This window comes from Amblyomma mixtum, chromosome 3 (genome assembly GCF_055824585.1).
Source record: "Amblyomma mixtum isolate Tamu chromosome 3, ASM5582458v1, whole genome shotgun sequence".
In the NCBI taxonomy this organism is placed as follows: domain Eukaryota; kingdom Metazoa; phylum Arthropoda; class Arachnida; order Ixodida; family Ixodidae; genus Amblyomma; species Amblyomma mixtum.
The window spans coordinates 7446706-7467355 of NC_143014.1; the positions used below are offsets into that span (position 1 = coordinate 7446706).

Genomic DNA, 20650 nt, shown 5'->3' on the forward strand with positions numbered 1-20650 from the left:
AAAAGTCTGTTTCAGTTTTGCTTAAGAAGATTTGAAATGCTCTGACCTTAGACGACCCGTATCAGGTGAGAAATTCACAGGACGTAATCCAGTTTTTGGAAACCCACAAGAACAAAGGTCTCTTAGCCTGCTCTTTTTACGTAAAAAAATTTGTATTATTCACTGCCGCATGACGAACTCTTTCTATGTATTGAGGAATATATTGACAAGCATGGCACAGTGGCGTTCCAAAATGAGGCAGGCATCTGTAGGAAGGTTTTTAGAGCTACTAAAACTATATTTAGAATCTACTTTCACCACCTGATATCATAAGATTTTCTTGCAAAGCCAAGGCGTATGCATTGGTTCCTGTATAGCGCCCGTGCTCAGTGACCTATACTTAGCAAAAAAGGACAGAGTGCTCAAAAAAAAAATGAGGTTCCAAGGTTATAGAATGCTTTCGTTATGTTGACGATTTTCTTGTCATGCTAGACGCTGATGTTCGTGATTTGAGTGCTGTATTCTCACAAATCCAAGGTATTTTTGTTTAGAGCTGTTTTCCTCTTAAATTAACTAGTGAATTGCCTCAAAACCAGTCCAGTCCAGTCCAGCCGCCGCGGGGGCTCAGTAGTTATGGTACTCGGCTGCTGACCCGAAAGACGCGGGTTCGATCCCTGCCGCGGCGGTTGAATTTCTTTGGAGGAGAAATTCTAGAAGCCTGTGTACTGTGCGATGTCAGTACACGTTAAACAACCCCAGGTGGTCGAAATTTCCGGAGCCCTCCACTACGGCGTCTCTCACAGCCTTAGTCGATTTGGGACGTTAAACCCCATAAACCAACCAACCAACCAACCATCCAAACCAGTCCATCAGATTTCCGGACCTGAAACTCTGCCTTGAGAAGAACCATAGTTGCCGGTCGCACGAACCGCGAGGGAACAAACCATTGCTTCCTTTTCCTTCGTGTCATTCCAAACTGGTAAAACATTCCGTAGCTAAGTCGTGCTTCACCAATGCACTAAGTCAATCTTGCATACACTCATTACAAGACAGTTTCAACCACCAAACCCATCGTCTCTTGAGGGTTGGTTATCTCAAACATCTGCTTATATCTATTTCAGAATCTATTCTTCGAAATTGGAACGAAAAAGAAAAGCCGGCTGATTCCGTTAACAAGAAAAAAGAAAAGACCACTGTGGTCCCCTACATTCATCGTTTCGCACACAGGCTGAAAAAGATTGGTAAACGCGCAGAAGTTGGGTTTGTCTTCTCGGCTCCCGATAAGCTAGGCAAAATTTGTAAAAAAGTTAACTCACCATACGTCGCACAAGAATGTACTACTAAACACGAGAACCGTTTCGTGGCTTGCCAAGAGGGTGTCGTCTATGTGATTCCACTTTCTTGCGGCGAGCAATATGTTGGCCAGACGGGCAGATGCTTAAACGAACAAAGAACACAACAACGTGCATAACACCATGGAAAGGCATCTAGTCATTTACTGCAGAGATTGTGAGAGCAGAAATTGCCAGCCGGACTTCAAGAAAACCAGTGATAAGAAAACACAAAAATCAGCTACCGCGTGAAATCATTCAAGCGGAACAAATCAGCCGGTGAGCAGAATCATGTGTCAGCAGCCCCTCTTTGGCACTTTCATGTAAAGAATTGTACTTTTTAAGGACATACAAGTGATATAGCGTATGGCTCCTTCAATATCATTATTTAGTGTGTATGAATGATGAGTGTGTATGATTAAATGTGTTGTTTTCCTTTATTGTTTGGTGGCCACCCATTTATTTTCATTGGCCAAGCAATAAAATTTTCAGTTGCAAGTCAGCGCCCGTCCATGTGTCTTTCTTAAGTCCTCGTCCAAGTTCGCGCTGGTATTCAGGAAAATATCGTACCACCTCGCCCAAGCATCCGCTTTAACATCACCCGAAGATGCGTTGTCGACACCGACAGCCTCGCCAGCGAGCAACAAGGCTCCGTCTCCGATACTTCGTCACACACTACCGACGAGAGAGTAAAAAGTACTGTCTCCTCATTCTCTAAGGTACTCTCCTTTTTGAGAGTACAGGTGGAAAGTACAGAGAACATGGCTGCATTGCAAGGCATGGACCTGAGACAACAACCTTGAGAAGGCATGAAGGAGAGTCACAAGCCGCATGGAAAAACGCATGACAAGCATGTCCGATCCGCAGCGATGCTGCATCAGAGCGCAACCCCGCTGACCTGCTTCTTCTGGGACTCTAACGAGCACCAAACGCAGAACAGTGACGCCTCAAAAACTCTAGAAGAGAAGAAACGACTTCTGCGTTCGTCCGGCCGTTGCTTCAGGTGCACGAAAACTGCACATCAGTCACGAGCATGCCGCGTAAACGTGCAGTGCAACAAATGCCGCAAGAAGCATGCCAGCATGATGTGCGACCAGACGTACTCTAGTAACAGGCCACCCGAAGCGAGCCGAACAGTGACGAGTGCACAAATCAGCCTCGAAGCGACAGCCACGGGAGACAGCTCCACTCACAAAAGAACTGTTTTGCTGCAGACCGCGACTGCGTTGTGTAGTGGAGAAGCTTCCAGCGCTCAGGTACGAGTTTGTTCGGCGGAGGCCGCCAGCGCTCTTACATCACCGCTGACACCTCGCGGAAACTAGGATGCACGCTTCTCGGGCAAGAAAGGTTGACTGTCGGTGTGTTCGGAGGCCATCAAGAGTTCCGATGAATAAGAGTAACGCTAAAGACAAAGCGCGGATGCGAGCGCGAACTCGCAGTGCTGGAAACAGATGTTATTTGTGACTAACCGATTCCCTTGCCAGCGGAAAATGTACTGCAGAAATTGAGGTCCCTTGGGTACGAAGCAGCGGACTTCTCAACAGACGGCGGTTCGGAAAATGTTGAGCTGCTGTCGGGTCTGATCACATATGGGACTTAACGACAAGCAGATCCGCCAAACTAGGGAAACGACTGAGGGCGGTGGAAACATCAGCTGGATAGACTGTTCAAGGGCCTGTTGAGGACGGTGCCGAGCAGACGAAGCTGACGCCGGTTCGTCACAATTCTGGCGAACCTTAAATGCAGAGGGAAAACTGCTTATCTTTTTTATGTTGATATATACTGAGTTTTTGGTGTTTTCTTCGCTTTTTCTTAATTTTGCATGTTTATTTTCGTTTTCCTACTAATTCTTATTTTTGTTGTTTTTTATTTTTATATTTGAATTTATATCTTTATCTCTTTTTATTTCACTTTATTACGTTTACATTTTTAATTCATTACTTTTATTTTGCGCACCGCTGCCTCCCAGGGTCGTTTTGCATACCGACACGACCTTGAAGAGCGGGAGCAGTAGAACTCTCGCGCCGATCGTTACTGGTGTGTCCAAAGGCGATTGGCTGCCTCTCTCTGTGCACGCACCTTCTCCGGCAAGCATGCGAAATAAGCAATCCCTACGCAAGTCTCGACACGATGTGTGTATCGCCGTCCGCTAGAGAGAATTAAGCGCGGCGGTATGGCGGGAAGAGACACGTGACCGTGGAGGGCGAACTACAGGTGCGCAGCGGCGATGAGAAAACGAAGACGGTACTTTTCCCGTTCCAGTGACTAATTATAGCTGTCAGATGCTGACGTAACGAGCGCTGCACGACGCATTGCGTGCGAATTGGGACTAAAGCCCGACATCTATGGTCGCTGCGAGGCACGGAAGAGGGAGTTTTTAAAAATGTATTATAAATTATGGCTCGTCATTGAGGTCCTGTACGCGGCATGAACGCTTGGTGGCCTGTACTCTACATAATGCAAGCGTTTTATGGCCAACCTCAAACACCCTTTTCAGGGACCCTTTAAGAGACTCTCTTAGGCTGCTTCATTCCTTATCTCCACAACTTCACCAGCGCTGCGACGAGGAAAGAGAAGGAAGGACAGAGCCAAGCGCTACTAACAACTGAAAGTTTATTTGAAAAAACACAGGTTATATACTCACAACTGACAATCCGAAGCGCTATCTGGATTCCTAACTTTCTGTTGTGTCCTTTTTTTGCGGGAAGCGCAGCCGCTTCCCGCAAAAAAGGACACAAAAGAAAGTTAGGAATCCAGATACGAAATTTGACACTCATGAATGGATACAGAAGGTGTGCTAACGCACGTGTCGCTGTTCTTGTGAATGTGATAGACTTCACACAACTCCCTAGTCAATTGATCTTGATGTCTAAACTTAATCATAGCCCTGTTAAGAAGAGGAAAGCACGCTTTTTTTATTAGGCACAATGGATACACCGGGTATGTTCATATGACAGTCTCTGTAATGAAGGGACAGATTTGATCAAGGAGCACCATCCAAGACGTTTTATGCTTGCGTAAGCGCGTGTTTATGCATTTCCCGGTTTGCCCAATGTAATTCTTGCCGCATTTAAAAGGTATGTCATAGACCACTCCCTCTACACATGGCACAAAAGGCGATTCATGTTCCACTTGGCATGCATTTTCTCTTTGGCCTCTTTTTTGCTTCCGTTCCCGGGCTCTTTTGTAAACAATAGCACAAACCTTGCCTAGCTTATTAGGGACCGAAAAGAGCACTTTAACCCCATATCTAGTGCCAACCTGCTGCATTTGAGAGTATATAACCTGTGTTTTTTCAAATAAACTTTCAGTTTTTAGTAGTGCTTTTCTCTGTCATTCCTCCTCTGTCTTTGTTCCTCGTCGCAGCGCTGGTGAAGTTGTGAAGAGGTACCAACTAGCTCAAATCACGGTTTTGCTATTCCTTATCTCAAGGCGCGGTTTGCATCTTCCTGCAACGGTATCAGATGGCGCACTATGTGTAAGAAGTATCTTTCCTGCCATGAACAGCTTAACATTTGCCAAGAGACCTATTCTTCAAATTTCCAAGACTGAATTTAGAATTTTGAAAAAGAGCTAAATTCGCAGCTAGATTTTGGAAAAGCAGATAAATTAACTACTTGTAGCTGAAGCAAATTGTTCGTAGCTAGTTACATACAGAAGTAGCTAAGTCTAGCTACAAAATGGCTAAACTGGCAGCCCTGCTTCACACGCAAGCAGAGGAGTAAAGCTCAGCAGCAAACCGGTCCGCACCAGTAGGTCGCCTTCTTACAACTCATCATTGTGGCCACCAGAGTTTTTATGCGAAGCATACTAGCCGCACAACCGAGCTCTTCCTTGCTGCGCCGCGCGCGGCCGCGTAGCTACCACTTGACCTACATCGGCGCACCACGTGATATGACGTCACAACAGCTGTGAAAGCTGGGGCTCAACTCGTGCGCTCGCTTGCGGACGCGCAGCCTCCACCGGCGGTATTCTTCGCATCCTAGGCTTAACCATAAGCTAAGCCAGGCCATTTTTTCTTCCTAAGTAAAGGTTGCGTAAAGGTTTAAACATGAATCCCGAAAACTGCCACCGTAAAAGAACTTATATGAAGGTCTTATGCATATTTTCTAGTTTTTAAACATACTTTCTGATGTTTTGGATACTGATTGGTGACCTTTTAATATCGGACGATTGTGAACGATGTTCACGAGTAAACGCTTTTGAAGTTTCTGTTTCAAACTTCTGTTCTGGAGTGTGGTTTCGGAATTCTAAGGGGATTAACCTATGCAATTAAGACACTTCAAGAAAGCAGCCACATAACACAGAGCCACTCGCGCTCTCATGCAGCACGTTACGGGTAGCTTACGTCTCTTGTGAGTAAACATTCCAAATGATACATCTGCACATTTCACGAGAGGTTTTGCCCGTCGTGAAATGTGCAGAGTACACATTGGTACTACTTATAACGGTTAATGGGTGCTCTCAATAGCGCTTAAATGTGGTTAGAAGTACGGTTTGCAGCATCAATCAATGCGGTTAGTAATGGCGACACTGTTTCGTGCATTTCTGCTTCCACTTTTGATCTACTATGTATACCGGTAAGCCGCAGTTCCAGTCGTTCGAGACGATGCTGTGAGCGTTGCTGTGGTCGAATAACCACGTTTTGTATGAGCTAGTCCCGTGCCATAAATGACACAGCAACGTTGTTCGCGGAGAAAGATAAACAAAATCATGAAGCAGTTGAAGCATTTAGTACAACAAAACGCTGACCATCCCAAATATGATGGTGATGATGAAGTTTTTTATGGCGCAAGGGCACCTGGGACGCTATGCATTTTTCCTCTTCTCAATTTGGAGTCACAGGCACATTCCCCTAGCATTTCCACCATTCAAATTACATCTTTGCTGTGGAGACTGGCAAAATTTAGTTTGGGTATTGTCTTCGTCCTCTTGCGCCCAAGCAAATTTCTTACGTGCATTTGCAATCAGGAACACAGGCCGTACATAATCCCCCGTGTGCTCTACAGGCAAATTGCACTCCAGGCACGTCCCATTGGTGGTGGCAGACTTCAAATAGCTATATAGAGAAACAGGGTCCCCATATGCAGTTCCATCAGGCATGTCACGCTTAATACCATACGAAATGCTGCAAACGCGAATATTTTGCCCTTGTTTATTTACTTATTTATTTACTGATACTGCGATCTTTTACAAGACCTTAGCAGGGTGGGCATACAATATACATGCAAACAGACGCTGGAAACAATAAACACGCTCTTAAGATGGTAAAATAAAATTATAAATCAAATATAGAAAATAAGAAATCAAGAACAGGAATGCAAAACACACGACACAAATGCAACAACAATATCATGGAGTGGAAAGCATATAAGGAAATTAAAGATAGGCTCCAAACATGTTTAGTGACGCTTGCGATACTGCATCATTATTGACATTATTCCAGTCTGTAATCGTTCTAGGGAAATATGAATATTTATAGGAGTTGCTGTAAGATTACATTGCTGTAAGATGCCCAACATTAGACTTAATGGCTGCAGTGATACGAGAAAAAGTGGCAGATCATTATTTTCAGGCTCTTTGTTTGGTCAGCAGCGAACCTGTAACACCAATGTCAACTGTACGTACAATAACCATACTAGACGACCGACGTGTAAATGGCCTGATCCAGAACTTTGACTGGGAAAGCTTAACAATACATCATCACACGGACGCATATGATTTGCTTGTTAAGAAATTCAACGAAATTTACTCATGTTCCATGAGAGAGGTGAAGCAAAAACTAAGAAACCCTGAAAAGAAGTGGATAACAAATGACATGTTGGCGTTATCATTTGAAAAAAGCAAGCTTTGGCAACTTTGTAAGAGTAGTCCCTCCGACACTGAGTTACAGAAGTTGTATCGTACAGTTCGGAATAAGCTTACATCAAAGTTAAGATTAGGAAAGCGGCGGTTTTACTCTGCTGAGTTTGTAAAATGCCGCGGTAATATGAAAAAAACGTGGGGACTTCTTCATGGCATAATGGGTAAAACTAAGAACAAAAATCTAGATACTGAATTAAGCCGCACCTTTGGCAGTGAAAGTAATCAATCTACGGCGGACTCGTTCAGCGAACAGTTTGCTACATCTGTGAAGGACTTAAAAGCACAACCGCAAGCGCCTCCGGCGCCATACAACGGTCCAAACGTATCAAACTCTGCGTACTTACCGGCGGTTGATGACACTGAGTTATGGAATATTCTTCAGGCCCTCCCACTGAGCAAACATCCCGGATACGATAAGATCAGACTACGAGATGTAAGAAATAATTACAGCAAACTAAAAATTGTGCTCCTGCATATTCTTAACGGTTGCTTCTCAACAGGGGAAATACCACAAGGTATGAAAATATCCGTTATACGGCCCATCTATAACTCGGGCAAAAAAACTGATAAGAGGAACTACCGACCAATAGCTATATTGCCTACCATTACTATTTTAATGGAGAAAATCGTATATCAGAGCATGTTGTCGTTTTGTGACAGATTTGATATCCTAAATGGCACACAGTATGGCTTCCGGCGCGAGACTAGCACTGTAGATCTTCTAGAAGATTGTTGTGACAATATTAACATGCATATAGATAGAAATGAGATTGTCCTTGGATTGTTCTTAGACTTAACCAAAGCTTTCGACACAGTGGACCACGGCATTCTGTTGCAGAAATTAGAGAACATTGGATTTCGCGGACCTTACCTCATATTTTTCTCAAACTACATTTCAAATCGTGTTCAGGTTGTGCGAGTCAAAGATAATTTCAGCGACTTCAAACCTCTTCTATATGGCGTGCCACAAGGCTCCGTTTTAGGACCTTTCCTTTTCAATATTTATGTAAATGACTTGGCATATCTTAGACTGAATTCGGTACTTTACCAGTACGCTGATCACACAGCGCTCCTTGTTCCGAATGAGTCGTACAACAGGGCTGCAGAGCTGCTACAAGCGGATGTTAAAAAGTGTGTGATTGGTTTTCAGGTAACCAGATTTACATTAACAAGCAGAAAACGGCTCTGGTTTGTTTTCGAAATCCGCACAAAAAGGTCACATTAAAGGAATCTGTTATTGTGCACGGTACTTTCTGCCCTAGATGTCAATGTGTTTCACTGCCCTTGTCTGAAAGAGTCAAATATCTAGGTATTCATCTCGACGCCAACATGTCTTGGTCTTTTCATGTTGAGCATCTCATCAAACGACTCCGTATAACTTCTATGTATCTTTACAGAATGAAATTCAATACTTCTGTTAGGTTGCGTCAGCTTGTGTTTAAGGCTATAGGAGAGTCTATATTAAGGTATGGTGTCACTGTTTATGGCTCATGTGCGTTGTCTAGAAGGAGCCAAATCGATAGATTACTACACAGAATTTCCGCAAACATTTTGTATGGCACGTCTAAGGAGACCTTAGATAGTGCTGAAAGAATGATTGCAGCTGATGTGTACTTCATTCAAGATTTATTTACACATGTACTAATTAGTAGAAACTACTTTTCTAATAACTTTAAGCTTCCTGTGAACAAACCTAAAATACTAAGAAAAGTAGAGTCGTTTAAGCTTCCCAAGATATATACACACTATGGAAAAAGGTGCCGAATGTTCTACATCCCCTTCCTTTTTAACCAGCTTCCAACAAAAATACTATCATTGCAGACTATCAAAGAGGTCAAATCACAAGTAAAATCCTGGCTAGTTACGTCTAGGACCTTTAAAACGGTACACTGACATAATGGCTCGAAACACTTTGGTCTTGTTGATATGTGTTACGAAGCACGGTTGCTTTATTGTTGTTGTTGTTGTTGTTGCATCCTCATAATCTATGTATTTAACCTACTTTTTCAGTGTGTACAAGTGTGATTGTTGTTCCTATCAATATATGTTTTTGATTCTTTTTTTTTATTTTATATTGCAAACCATGTAATTTTGTCTGTACTTAGTCTGCACTTTGTTTGATTGCCGTGGCCCGCCCACAAGCGCCCTGTCTTGCGCTTCCGCGGGCACACATACTTCCATGTGTAAATATGACAAAATAAATATGTATGTATGTATGTATGTATGTATGTTAATGCTTGCGTTTCATGGAATCAGTTAAATATCGTGCCGTTGCCTTGTGCTATATCCAGATGAGTACTATAAAATGTTTCACGTGTTATTATTGTATTCGCCTTTGATTAATTGAAAGAAGAATTTCAAATGCGGTTTCTATGAGACACTGGAAGCAAACGACTTTGAGTAGATGACTGATAGATGTACGACCAGACGAATAGTAAATAAACCGTGCTGCTTTCTTCTGAACTCGCTCTAATTTATCAGTGAAGGGATCCCAGATTACGACGGCATTGGGCGAATAATGGTATTTTATGCCAGCAAACGTACACTGTGGGGCGTGAGCTTCAAAGCACCTCAAAGGAAAAAGAGCTTGCGAAGGGCGCTCGCGGTGACGTCATCAACGTGTTCTGTCCAGGAGAGGTTATTGGAAATACGAAGCCCTAGATATTTGTAGCTATTTACTTCTGAAAGATAATTGTTATTAGCAGTATAGTTAAATAGCGGAGGCTTGCTTTTCTGTATTATGCACATGAACTGTTTTATCGTAGTTGATGCACATTTGCTATCCGTCACACCAAGGTAATACCTTCGCAAAATCTTTATATAGCCTGACCTGATCCTCAGTAGTAGTTATTCTTTCATACAACACACAATCATCAGCGTACAACTGGATTGAAACCGAGATATTGGGTGCAATGTCATTGATAAAAATCAAGAAAAGAAGCGGCCCAGAACGGACCCCTGGGGAATGCCAGAATCAACAGAAACAATAGGGGAAGAATTATTTAATGCCACAAACTAGTGGCCGTTTTTGAGGTAAGCTGAAATCCATGCGAGTAGTGTGTCATTTTCTATTACATTACCTAGTTTGTGAAGAATTTTATTACGCGAAACTTTGCTCTTTTAAAATCCATGTATATAGCATCAGTCTGCTTTCCTTCGTCTATTGCCTCTCTATTGCCTCAAACGCGCTCATTCACTCTTCTTAGGAATAGTACAGCGCTCATCCTTCGCTTCATCCCACCCAAACATAGCACCATCAACAACTAGCTTATCAAATAGCAGTTTCATTTTAGCGCCTTCTTTTCTGAACAGCTTTGTCACAGCGTTTTTCTAATGTCACGAATTCGGCTAGAAAAGTCTTCTGCCAAAGAAAAATCGGTGCCTTTCAACTTTGAGCATGCCTGCAGCACTTTAACTTTATCTCTGTAGTCCTGAAATTTCATAATTACGGGGCGATTCGGTCCTTGGATCTTCTTTCCCAGTCTGTGGCAGCTTTCCCTACTATTAATTTCTACTTCTAGTTTTTCTTCAAACACTTCGTTTGCAACCATATTCTGCAGACTAATAGGTGTTTTATTGTCCTTCTCAAATCCGTAAACAAGTAAGTTATTTCTACGGCTTCTGTTTTCTAAGTCATTAATCTTTTTGAGCATGTATGACCTGTCTTTTTCAAGTTCAGTTACAGTTGCTTTTAGGCTACTGACCTTTGTGTTTAATGTCGCAAGGCATGATAACTTGGCTTCTAGGTTGGTAATTCAGTTAAACCGCCAATTCTACCCTCGAGAACACTGCTGCGTAATTAATGTCTTAATAGAGGCAGTCATATTGGACTGGCCAGATATAAGCTGCAGCAACATTTCTTCCTGTGCTGGACCTGGATTAGATTAACGTCACCTCACACTAAAAAGTCATTTGAAATGCACACCTCGCAGATAAAAAGCCTTTGCCCTGCAGTGATAGCGTGCGATGATGTCTACCACCGCTACACGCGCGCATGCGCGCGCCAGAGCAGCAAACTAAGTGTAGACCAACCTCCTTTCTATAGAGGCCCGCGTAATAGGCCGCGCAGACGTGCGCACTAAACCCTGCCGGCACAACACATAAGGCATTCACTCTGAGAGCAAACAACCAGGGGCCTGTCTCGTAGCGTCGAGAAGCCATTGTACAAACAGCACGGTCTAGAGGAGGGGCGCCCGCAGCTGCTACGATACCGTCGCGCAGCAGGCGTTCGACAGTCCATGATAATATGAAGCACGCTGCTTCGGTGATCCTCTAATGCCTGACAGGTCACCCCATAGCAACACGCCCACACTGCCACGTTATTGAACTCGCATGCCTAGCGAAGGTGCGTTTTGCATATTCTGAGTAATGTCACGGAATGCGTAAGAAAGGTGTTGCCTTACCGGCAAATTCCGAAGAGGGACCGGCACCCTGTCTGCGGTGCAAAGAAGGGCGAGCGAGGGTGTCCAAATGACCCGTTTCAAAAAGCTCCACCGCACCCAACGAGTGGTCCTTCGCAGGCGGCGACCCAGGCGTCGTTAACCAGAAGACGCCAACCACGCTGCTGCTGAATCCAGATGGCGAGTTCCACTCGTTCGGCTTCACGGCGCGGGACGTCTACCATGACCTGGACGCCCAAGAGGCCAAGCGCTGGATGTTCTTCGAGAAGTTCAAGATGGCGCTGCACAGCAGCGAGGTGAGAGCTGTCTTTGCTTTTAAATAAATGAGCGGCGCAAACCTGAGTAATTTTATAAAGAATGAGCTTCAGACGTTGTGCAGCTGCATTTTGGCTTCCACCGCCATTTACTTTCCTTCAACTCCTATTTGTTCCACGAACTATAATCGTCTCCCTGGTACTTGATCTTTAATGCGTTATTACACAGTAATTTCCGTTCCAATTAATGTATAGTGTCTGGTGTTTTACTGATACCTGCATTTTTTTGTAAACACTGCCCTACAATGTTGTAAACTTATCAAAGTACCTAAGCAATTGATATATCGCCCTCGCAGTATCGTTTTCAGAAAGATAAGACAACTGAGGACGCTCTTCTTACTGTAAAGCAAAACAATGATCAAATTTTGAAGATAACCTCTACGCCTTAAGGATTTTGATGGAAGGATAACCCAGAAAAGACGAGACAATTCAGGAAGGCGCACGCGATAAGCGCTTACCAGCAACGAAGGCGTTTATACAAACGCTCGGTATAAAAATATGGGGCAATAAGAACAATACAGAAACTCACTGATCTCCACTATGGGGCTGGATGGCGCAACGGGCGCCCGAAAGTGAAGCCGCCGAAAGTAAGCGGCCTCGACCCAGAAGTTGGCCTTTGGCAGAGCACGAAATCGGACCTACGCACGGTTTGCCACTTTCAATTTTCATTTTCCACTTGGCATTTTATCTTTCGGCTGTTCTCGTCTTTTTCCACGACAGTGCCTACTTGTTGCGCCGTGAACTGCATGAGGTGACCAGCAACGTGTTCGGGAAAGACGTTTCAAAAATAAGCGTTCATGCATCGCAATGGGACGACACTAGCAGACGACAGGACGTCACTACACATAGCAAGTACGGAGCCTCGTCTGCTAATCCTTGTGTCGTCCCGTTGCGAAAGCGTCGCCAACTCTGCTCTTTAATGCGATGCACGTTCCCGCAAATCCAGCCTTAGTTATACCATCAATGGGGGATAAATTTAAGAAAGAGTAAGTGAAAACCTTCACCAGGCAGCCGACTTTGGAGTGACCAATTTCTGAATTATGTTTCCATCGTGCCGAAGCGAAGGCGAGGCTACTATCTGGTGTAATGCCAACGGTGTTCTGCTGGCTCACATTAGCGCGCCTCCAAAAAGTATAGTACTGCTTTTTCGGCGCATTGTATCAAGTAATATTTCCAACTGCAAGAAATAATGCCTGAGTGGGCTTTTATTCCTGATGCTTGGTGCAGCTGACTTCTAACAGCGCTTCTCACGCGCGCTGCAGCATTCGTCTTTCTTGTCAGTCGACCGTTTCTATCTGGCTGTGCAGCTCAAACGTGGCTGTGCTAAGCAGTTAGGATAAAAACACACCTGGAAGGCAAATGACGCCCGAAAGCGTTAAACATCACCCACCACAGATGAGGCGAAACATCGGCCGCCTTCAAGTCTCACCTGAAACTGCAGCAGCAGTAAACGAGCGGCTCTTCGATTCAGGATTCCCGCGCCATCATTCGCCTTGCCTCTGCTGCACGAAAATTCGGTTTTATGATGAACCAGCCTCATCGTCATTCCACTACTGCTCCTTTACGCTCGGAAGACAAGCACCAGATGAGGACGTACATTGCAAAGAAAAAAAAACACCTTTCAAGGCGTTTTCAGGTGTCTAACTCGCACCCTTGCGCCCGGTCCAGAAGGGAGTCTTCTGCTTGCCTACATCATTCACACGGGGTGTTTCGACCAAGAACCAGCCCGAAAAATGAGAAAAAACGTGACCCAAAGATGTTGGGGTGAATCACACGCTATTGCCGCCGAGCCATTGGCATTTAAGCGTTTCTTGCACCGCTACACCCTTCAGAAAAATGCATGCAATGGGTTCATAATTTGTTCCCACTTTCATTACTTTTCTTAAGCGTTCTTTAAATTTACCATTATAATGCCTGCACCATTAGGTAGAAATCCGGATGAAGCATGCGACCTAATTCTAGACATCTTTTTATGCTGCTACGATGCTACTTTTCCGTTGAAAAGGCCAAAAATGCGGAAATGGTACATTAGAAAGCCTTGGATTGATGCAGGGCTTCATAAAAGAATAAAACAAAAGAACACAATGTTTCATAAATGTGTTGCCAGTAAGGGTTATGGCTTATTTCTGGAGTTTAGGCGCATTCGGAACAAATTAAATACCGACGTAAAGAGTGCAAAAGAAGACTACTATGCATCACTATTCTCCCCAATAAAATCGGACCCAAGAAAAGTATGGGAAGAAGTCCATTTCTTAACAGGGAAAAGTCAAGCTGGCAGTGCGGCCCAAAAAATAAAAATGAACAACATGGCTTGGTCAGCCCCTAGCGAATGCGATAAATGAATACTTTGTACATGCAGCAGTGCCTGCGACAGACCAGGTTGAAAATGAATGTAACTATGATGAAACTAGTCCAATAAATTCTCTTCTGCTGTTTAACGCGTCCAGCTGAGGTCGTCAGGTTTATAAAGGAATTAAACGCCACTGCTTGGAGTGGATATGACAATATTAAGGTAGCGCAAATAAAGGAACTCTCGACTACAATTAGTCCACTGCTTGCGTTCCTAATAAACCTATCGTTTCTGACTGGAATCTTCCCACAGAAATTGAAGGTGGCGAAAGTAGTTCCCGTTCATAAAGGTGGCTCTACAAAGATATCTCAAATTACTGACCAGTTTCAGTCCTGGCCACATTTTCAAAAATTTATTAAGAGTGCATTCATTAGTGCCTTACAACATACCTTAACAAATACAATATACTTTCGCCACCTCAACACGGTTTTCAAGAAAACGATAGAACTAGCCCTCGTAAAAGTTAAACTCATATTATTAACATTTTTGATAGGAGACTGTATACCCTAGGTAACTTCCTCGATTTGCGGAAAGCCTTTGATTCGGTGAATCACGACATCATGCTTAGGAAATTGAACAGATATGAAAGCCTTTGATTCGGTGAATCACGACATCATGCTTAGGAAATTGAACAGATATGAAATTAGAGGCATTACCTTACAACTTTTCCAGAGTTTCTTGTCAGCCAGTGAATTGGGGTTTTGTTTTCGCACATGATTTTATTTTGCAGCACTTTTTGTAACAACCCATTTTCTATTATCGAAAAATGATAATGACCATGTTTAGAAATTCCAAACTTCGAGAAAAGAAGATGCAGCGAGAAGCTGCATCTCTGTATCGAAAGTTAGACTACGCTAGCTCAATAAGCACTGTCGTCTGGGCGAGTTGGTTCATAACAGCAATTAAAGGAATAAAATTGCGCAGAGGGGTTGAAGAAGAAAAACGCAAGAGGCGTGAGGACAGGACAGCGCGCAAACTTCCAACTAGTTTTTATTTCCGAGACACCAGCTGCTTATATACCAAAGATTCTGTTATCAAGGAGATGACAGGCAAACCAATGTGCACTCAACCAGCAAAAAAACACCACTGCCAAGCAAGGCGGACCAGCGCCCCTATCTCATCTTGAAGAGCAAACCAAACCAAAGGAGATACCATAGGAAAAAACCGCTGCGCCAGGACGGCTGCAGAAGAGAAGAAGGCGATGCCAGGCCTACGAACATATACCGTACTCACACATGCGACACTGTGCGCGCGCAGATAGCTCAACACATGCACACACAAACACACACACACACACACACACACACAAACAAAACGCATGCACATGCACAGGTAAAACGTATCTCATGGCAATGCCAGGTCAAATATAAAACCATAACGACAACAATGATGGGAAAAAAACATCATTGTTGTTGTTATGGTTTTATATTTGTCCTGGCATTGCCATGAGATACGTTTTACCTGTGCATGTGCATGCGTGTTGTTTGTGTGTGTGTGTTTGTGTGTGCGTGTGTTGAGTTATCTGCGCGCGCGCAGTGTCGCATGTGTGAGTACGGTATATGTTCGTAGGCTTGGCATCGGCTTCTTCTCTTCTGCAGCCGTCCTGGGGCAGCGGTTTTTTCCTATGGTATCTCCTTTGGTTTGGTTTGCTCGTCAAGATGAGATAGGACTGATGTTCCGCCTTGCTTGGCAGTGGTGTTTTTTGCTGGTTGAGTGCACATGGGTTTGCCTGTCATCCCCCTGATAATAGAATTTTTGGTATATAAGCAGCTGGTGTCTCGGAAATAAAAACTAGTTGGAAGTTTGCGCGCTGTCCTGTCCTCACGCCTCTTGCCGGCTTTCTTACTACCTTACTGACGCGCTCAGTGCTGCGTCACTGCGCGTGTGCTTGACTGATCAGAGCATTGAGTTCAGCTGTTTTGTTTTGTATTTTTTATGTTAACACAGAACAAAATAAACTTCTCTTTCCACGCCTCTTGCGTTTTTCTTCTTCAACCCCTTTGCGCAATTTTATTCCTTTAATTACTACGCTAGCAGAAGCGCATTTTGCGGTGCCTGCCAAAGGCCACTAGTGCGCATGCGCCGTTACCATGGCAGCCATGGCGCCACAGCCGCTGCGCCGCACTGCGCATGCGCAGAGTAGCGCTCTGCAGCTGGGGTACAAGCCGGAAGCGATGCGCTCGCTCCTCAGACGCGTACCAAGGAAGATTGGTTTACTGGGGTTTAACGTACCGAAGCAACTCAGGCTATGAGGGACGCCGTAGTGAAGGGCTCCGTAAATTTCGACCGCCTGGGGTTCTTTAACGTGCACTGACATCGCACAGCACACGGGCCACTAGAATTTTGCCTTCATCGAAATTCGGCCGCCACGGCCGGGATCGAAACCGCGTCTTTCTGGTCAGCAGCCGAGCGCCGTAGCCACTGAGCCACGGCGACGGGGCGTATGTGTACCAAGGAAGAAGGAGAGCGGCCGTGCTCGTCACGGCAGCAGTACAGGCTGCGTGGAATTGAGTTTTCCGACCCAGAAGTCGTCGCATGGAACAAGGCCAGCCAATTGCATGAAAACGACGCGAGAAAGGCGAAGCGGGCGGCCGAGACGCCCGAAGAACGAGAGGAACGTCTTACGAAGAGATGCCGCCAAGCTGCTGAACGACAACGACGGCGTGTAGCTACCGAAATGTCACTAGAAGAAACTGCTTTAGCTACTTAAAGTCAAAAGAACTACTACTGGGGCTAGTTGGAAATACATACTTGAAGGAATTGGTGAGCGCTAAAAAACACGGAAAAGGGACGAACACACAGGACGAAGCGCTTGTTGCTAACTTGCTCGGGCAGCGTGCGTCCCGAAAGATTGATTGCTCCGTGATCATTAGAAATAAATTTCTTTGATTTTTTTGGAAGACTAGCAAAATTGCTTTTCCATAGCTGTTCACCGCATGCTTCGGCGTGTTGGATGAAATACCTTGTTATCTGTCGCGAGGCTCCTTCGTCCAGGAAAGTAGTGCATATCACGTTGATGTAGTCTTCTGAAGAGTTCGACGGAAATCCGTCTGGTCAGGCATGGTGATGTGTATCCGTATCCTGAAGAGCCGTATTTTTCTCCAGCTTTCTGCTCGAAGAATCTTGCAGAGCCGTCTGGAAGTCTTTTCTGCAGGAGCCATGCTTCCAAGCATTGCTGTCAAAATTGGATTGGAAATTCCATGGCTGAGGGCGTATGAGAGAGCACGGGTGCGAAACCTTTCTTCTGCGATGGTTCTGACGAAATAGTGCACTTTCAGTAGAGGAGGAAGATGAGGAACATTCAGGCCCGATGTACTAGAAATTAAAGTCAAAAGAGCTCTACTGGGGCTAGTTTGAAATACATACTTGAAGAAATTGGTGAGCGCTAAAGAACACGGAAAAGGGACGAACACACAGGACGAAGCGCTTTAATTTAATTTCTAGTACATCGGGCCTGAATGTTCCTCATCTTCCTCCTCTACTGAAAGTGCACTATTTCGTCAGAACCATCGCAGAAGAAAGGTTTCGCACCCGTGCTCTCTCATACGCCCTCAGCCATGGAATTTCCAATCCAATTTTGAGAGCAATGCTTGGAAGCATGGCTCCTGCAGAAAAGACTTCCAGACGGCTCTGCAAGATTCTTCGAGCAGAAAGCTGGAGAAAAATACGGCTCTTCAGGATACACATCAACGTGATATGCACTACTTTCCTGGACGAAGGAGCCTCGCGACAGATGACAAGGTATTTCATCCAACACGCCGAAGCATGCGGTGAACAGCTATGGAAAAGCAATTTTGCTAGTCTTCCAAAAAAATCAAATAAATTTATGTCTAATGATCACGGAGCAATCAATCTTTCGGGACGCACGCTGCCTGAGCAAGTTAGCAACAAGCGCTTCGTCCTGTGTGTTCGTCCCTTTTCCATGTTTTTTAGCGCTCACCAATTACTTCAAGTATGCTTTAGCTACGTATATCCCGCTACGCGGCTGCCAATTGTTTTGTTCTAATCACATTCACATCATACAAAACAAACTCATCCACATATTGGCACTTCATTCGTTTAATCCAGAGTTTCAGAAAACTACGTTAAACAACACTTAAATTGGTTTACAATAATCCTATGCTGACAACGAACTAGCAAGGATGTACAGGATGCTCGTATTTATCTGTCCGGGTTGTAAATATTTCTCCTGCGCGAACTATTGGTTATTTAGACTCAAGCACAGACCACAGGGCAGCTTATAGTAGTTTGCGTTTTCCGATAAATAATTCAACATCGAAATTTACCCGGATTGACTGGAATCGGCGAAAAACTGCAGTCTTCTGCGCAGCGGAATAGCCGAATTGAGAGGATGCGCCATCTGGCAAACTGCGAGGCAACCAGTGAGCCTGCTTGGAGCTGGGGCAGGTCTCGCAGAACCCCAGATGGTTCAGACTGCTGTTTTGCTCGTCTCGACGAAAATTCTGCGTAAAGACGACTGCGGTTATTCGCCGATTCCGGACAGTCTAGGCAACTTCAAATGTTAAACTACTTCACAGACTATCATATGCTACCTTTTGGTCTGTGGTTGAGCCCAAATAGTCCACTAGTTTGTGCAGGAGGATTTTTACAACACGGACAGATAAACACAGCACACCATGTAGAAATAAATAAGGGCATGGTTAGGCTACGTATACTCTGTTTCATGAAGCAGCTTGATGAACGAAGGAAGCAAAAATGACCGAATGAGAACCTAACATACAATATAAAAAGGAGCTTGCAGCAAGTGCCAAAATGCACCTTTGCTTCCATAGTGCTCATGAATACTTCCCAGTGGTAACGATGTTAAAGTTGTGAAGCCCCATCTGGATGTTTCGCCCTCCAGACGTCCCTTTAATACCATCACGATTGCAGACCGCCAATATTCAGAAACTAGGTTACTCTCGCTCAGCAGTGAAGCTTTTAAAAGCTTGTAAAAGCGAGCTAAATACACGTAGCTTGAACAGCATAGGATTCCTTAATCTGAGAGCCGTTCTAAAAACAATTAAAAACCTAAATAGATGGCACCGTTATCATACTGTAAAGCGGCTTGATGCACAAAACAACTAGCGGACAAAGCTGAAAGTTCATCTCAAGAAACACGCTTACGAAATGCATTTTAAGCAGAAATAAGATACAGTCCCTAAGGAGGGCCCCGAAATTTACCACGCGCGACTTAAGCAATAGGAAAAGGAATTTGATGAAATATCTTTAAACGGCTTTAAGATTGATAGAACGCACATGCTAGAGCTCTTAAGCAGCATGCGGCAGTGCTCTGCGAAATTCTTTTCGTCAAAACAACAACAGCTGTGAGTAGAATCATTCTCGGCAAACTCTGTTCAGTGCTGCTTCTCTTCCTAGGACAGACGTGAAGAGCGACCTGTCGCAGTGCAGATCTTGGCACATAGGTACATAGAAGCGGAAAGCCCTAAGGCCGCTCTTCCGTAAAATATGATTTGAAAAATGCAAACCAGCATGCATGAAGACATACGTAGGATTACTTGCTATGCGAGGCAGGTGCGTAGTCGTGCCGCTGCTCTACATCTCCACATCACAGCAACGCTCGTGTTTTTGATGAACGCCGACTTCAAGACAATGATTTGTAAATTATAAACGCGTTGTGGCGCATTAACAGGCGCACATAATAACTTCGCCCGTGCTTTCTGATATCAAACCTTTAAAATGTGAGCAAGCGCCGGCCTTTTTGCCAGTCTAGAACAAAGAAACACATGCTACAAAGTCTCCAAAGGCTGCTTCTGTACCGATATGTCAGATACGGTACCTGGGCAGCACTGAACAAACCTACGCACTTCTCCAGTTACATGTGCACACTAAAAAACTTCAGTTCTACGCGGTACCTTCAAAAACGGGGTCGAAAACGTAGTTCACGGCAACCGCTGAAGCACGCACACCATGACGCACACATCATGCGCATTGCAAGCGCGAAAAAATCGACAAAGGCCCGAAGGTACCGATGGACGCCTAACTGCAGAAATGAAGTTTCGCTTTCAGTTTCGAATTGATTTTATTGCGCTTCTTACAATGCACACGGAAGCTGGAATGTATTTGCAGCATCCGAGCAACATACCTGCACACTGCGACTGACAACAGTTTCAGTTATGGAAAATTCGAAGTCATCAAATACGATATCTTTCTTCGGATTGAAAAGTTAGCATGAATTGGCCCCCTTGCCGAAATGTAGCCTATGTCGTCCTCGAAAGTGGAGGGGAGCATGAAATGTATGGCAGGCAACGCGTAGCACATTCTACGACGGCACCGCAGAAGTGGCACCGGCAGCAGATTTTACCGACATCTCCCGAGCATAGTGAGCTTACGTTCAAAGGGGCCGAACTTTGTGCCGTCAAGGGACGAGGTGTTGAGCTCGACTGTGCA

General features: G+C 44.6%; 1 protein-coding gene across 2 annotated transcripts in view; it reads left to right on the plus strand.

Moving 5' to 3' along the window:
- The window catches only part of LOC149349162 (heat shock 70 kDa protein 12A-like), a 378995-nt gene that overhangs the window by 209191 nt on the left and 149154 nt on the right, over positions 1–20650 (plus strand). For both annotated transcript variants that reach the window (XM_089578106.1, XM_089578107.1), the window contains one exon: positions 11696–11871. In XM_089578106.1, coding sequence (XP_089434232.1) covers positions 11696–11871 — 176 coding nt within the window. The remainder of the gene's footprint in view (positions 1–11695; positions 11872–20650) is intronic.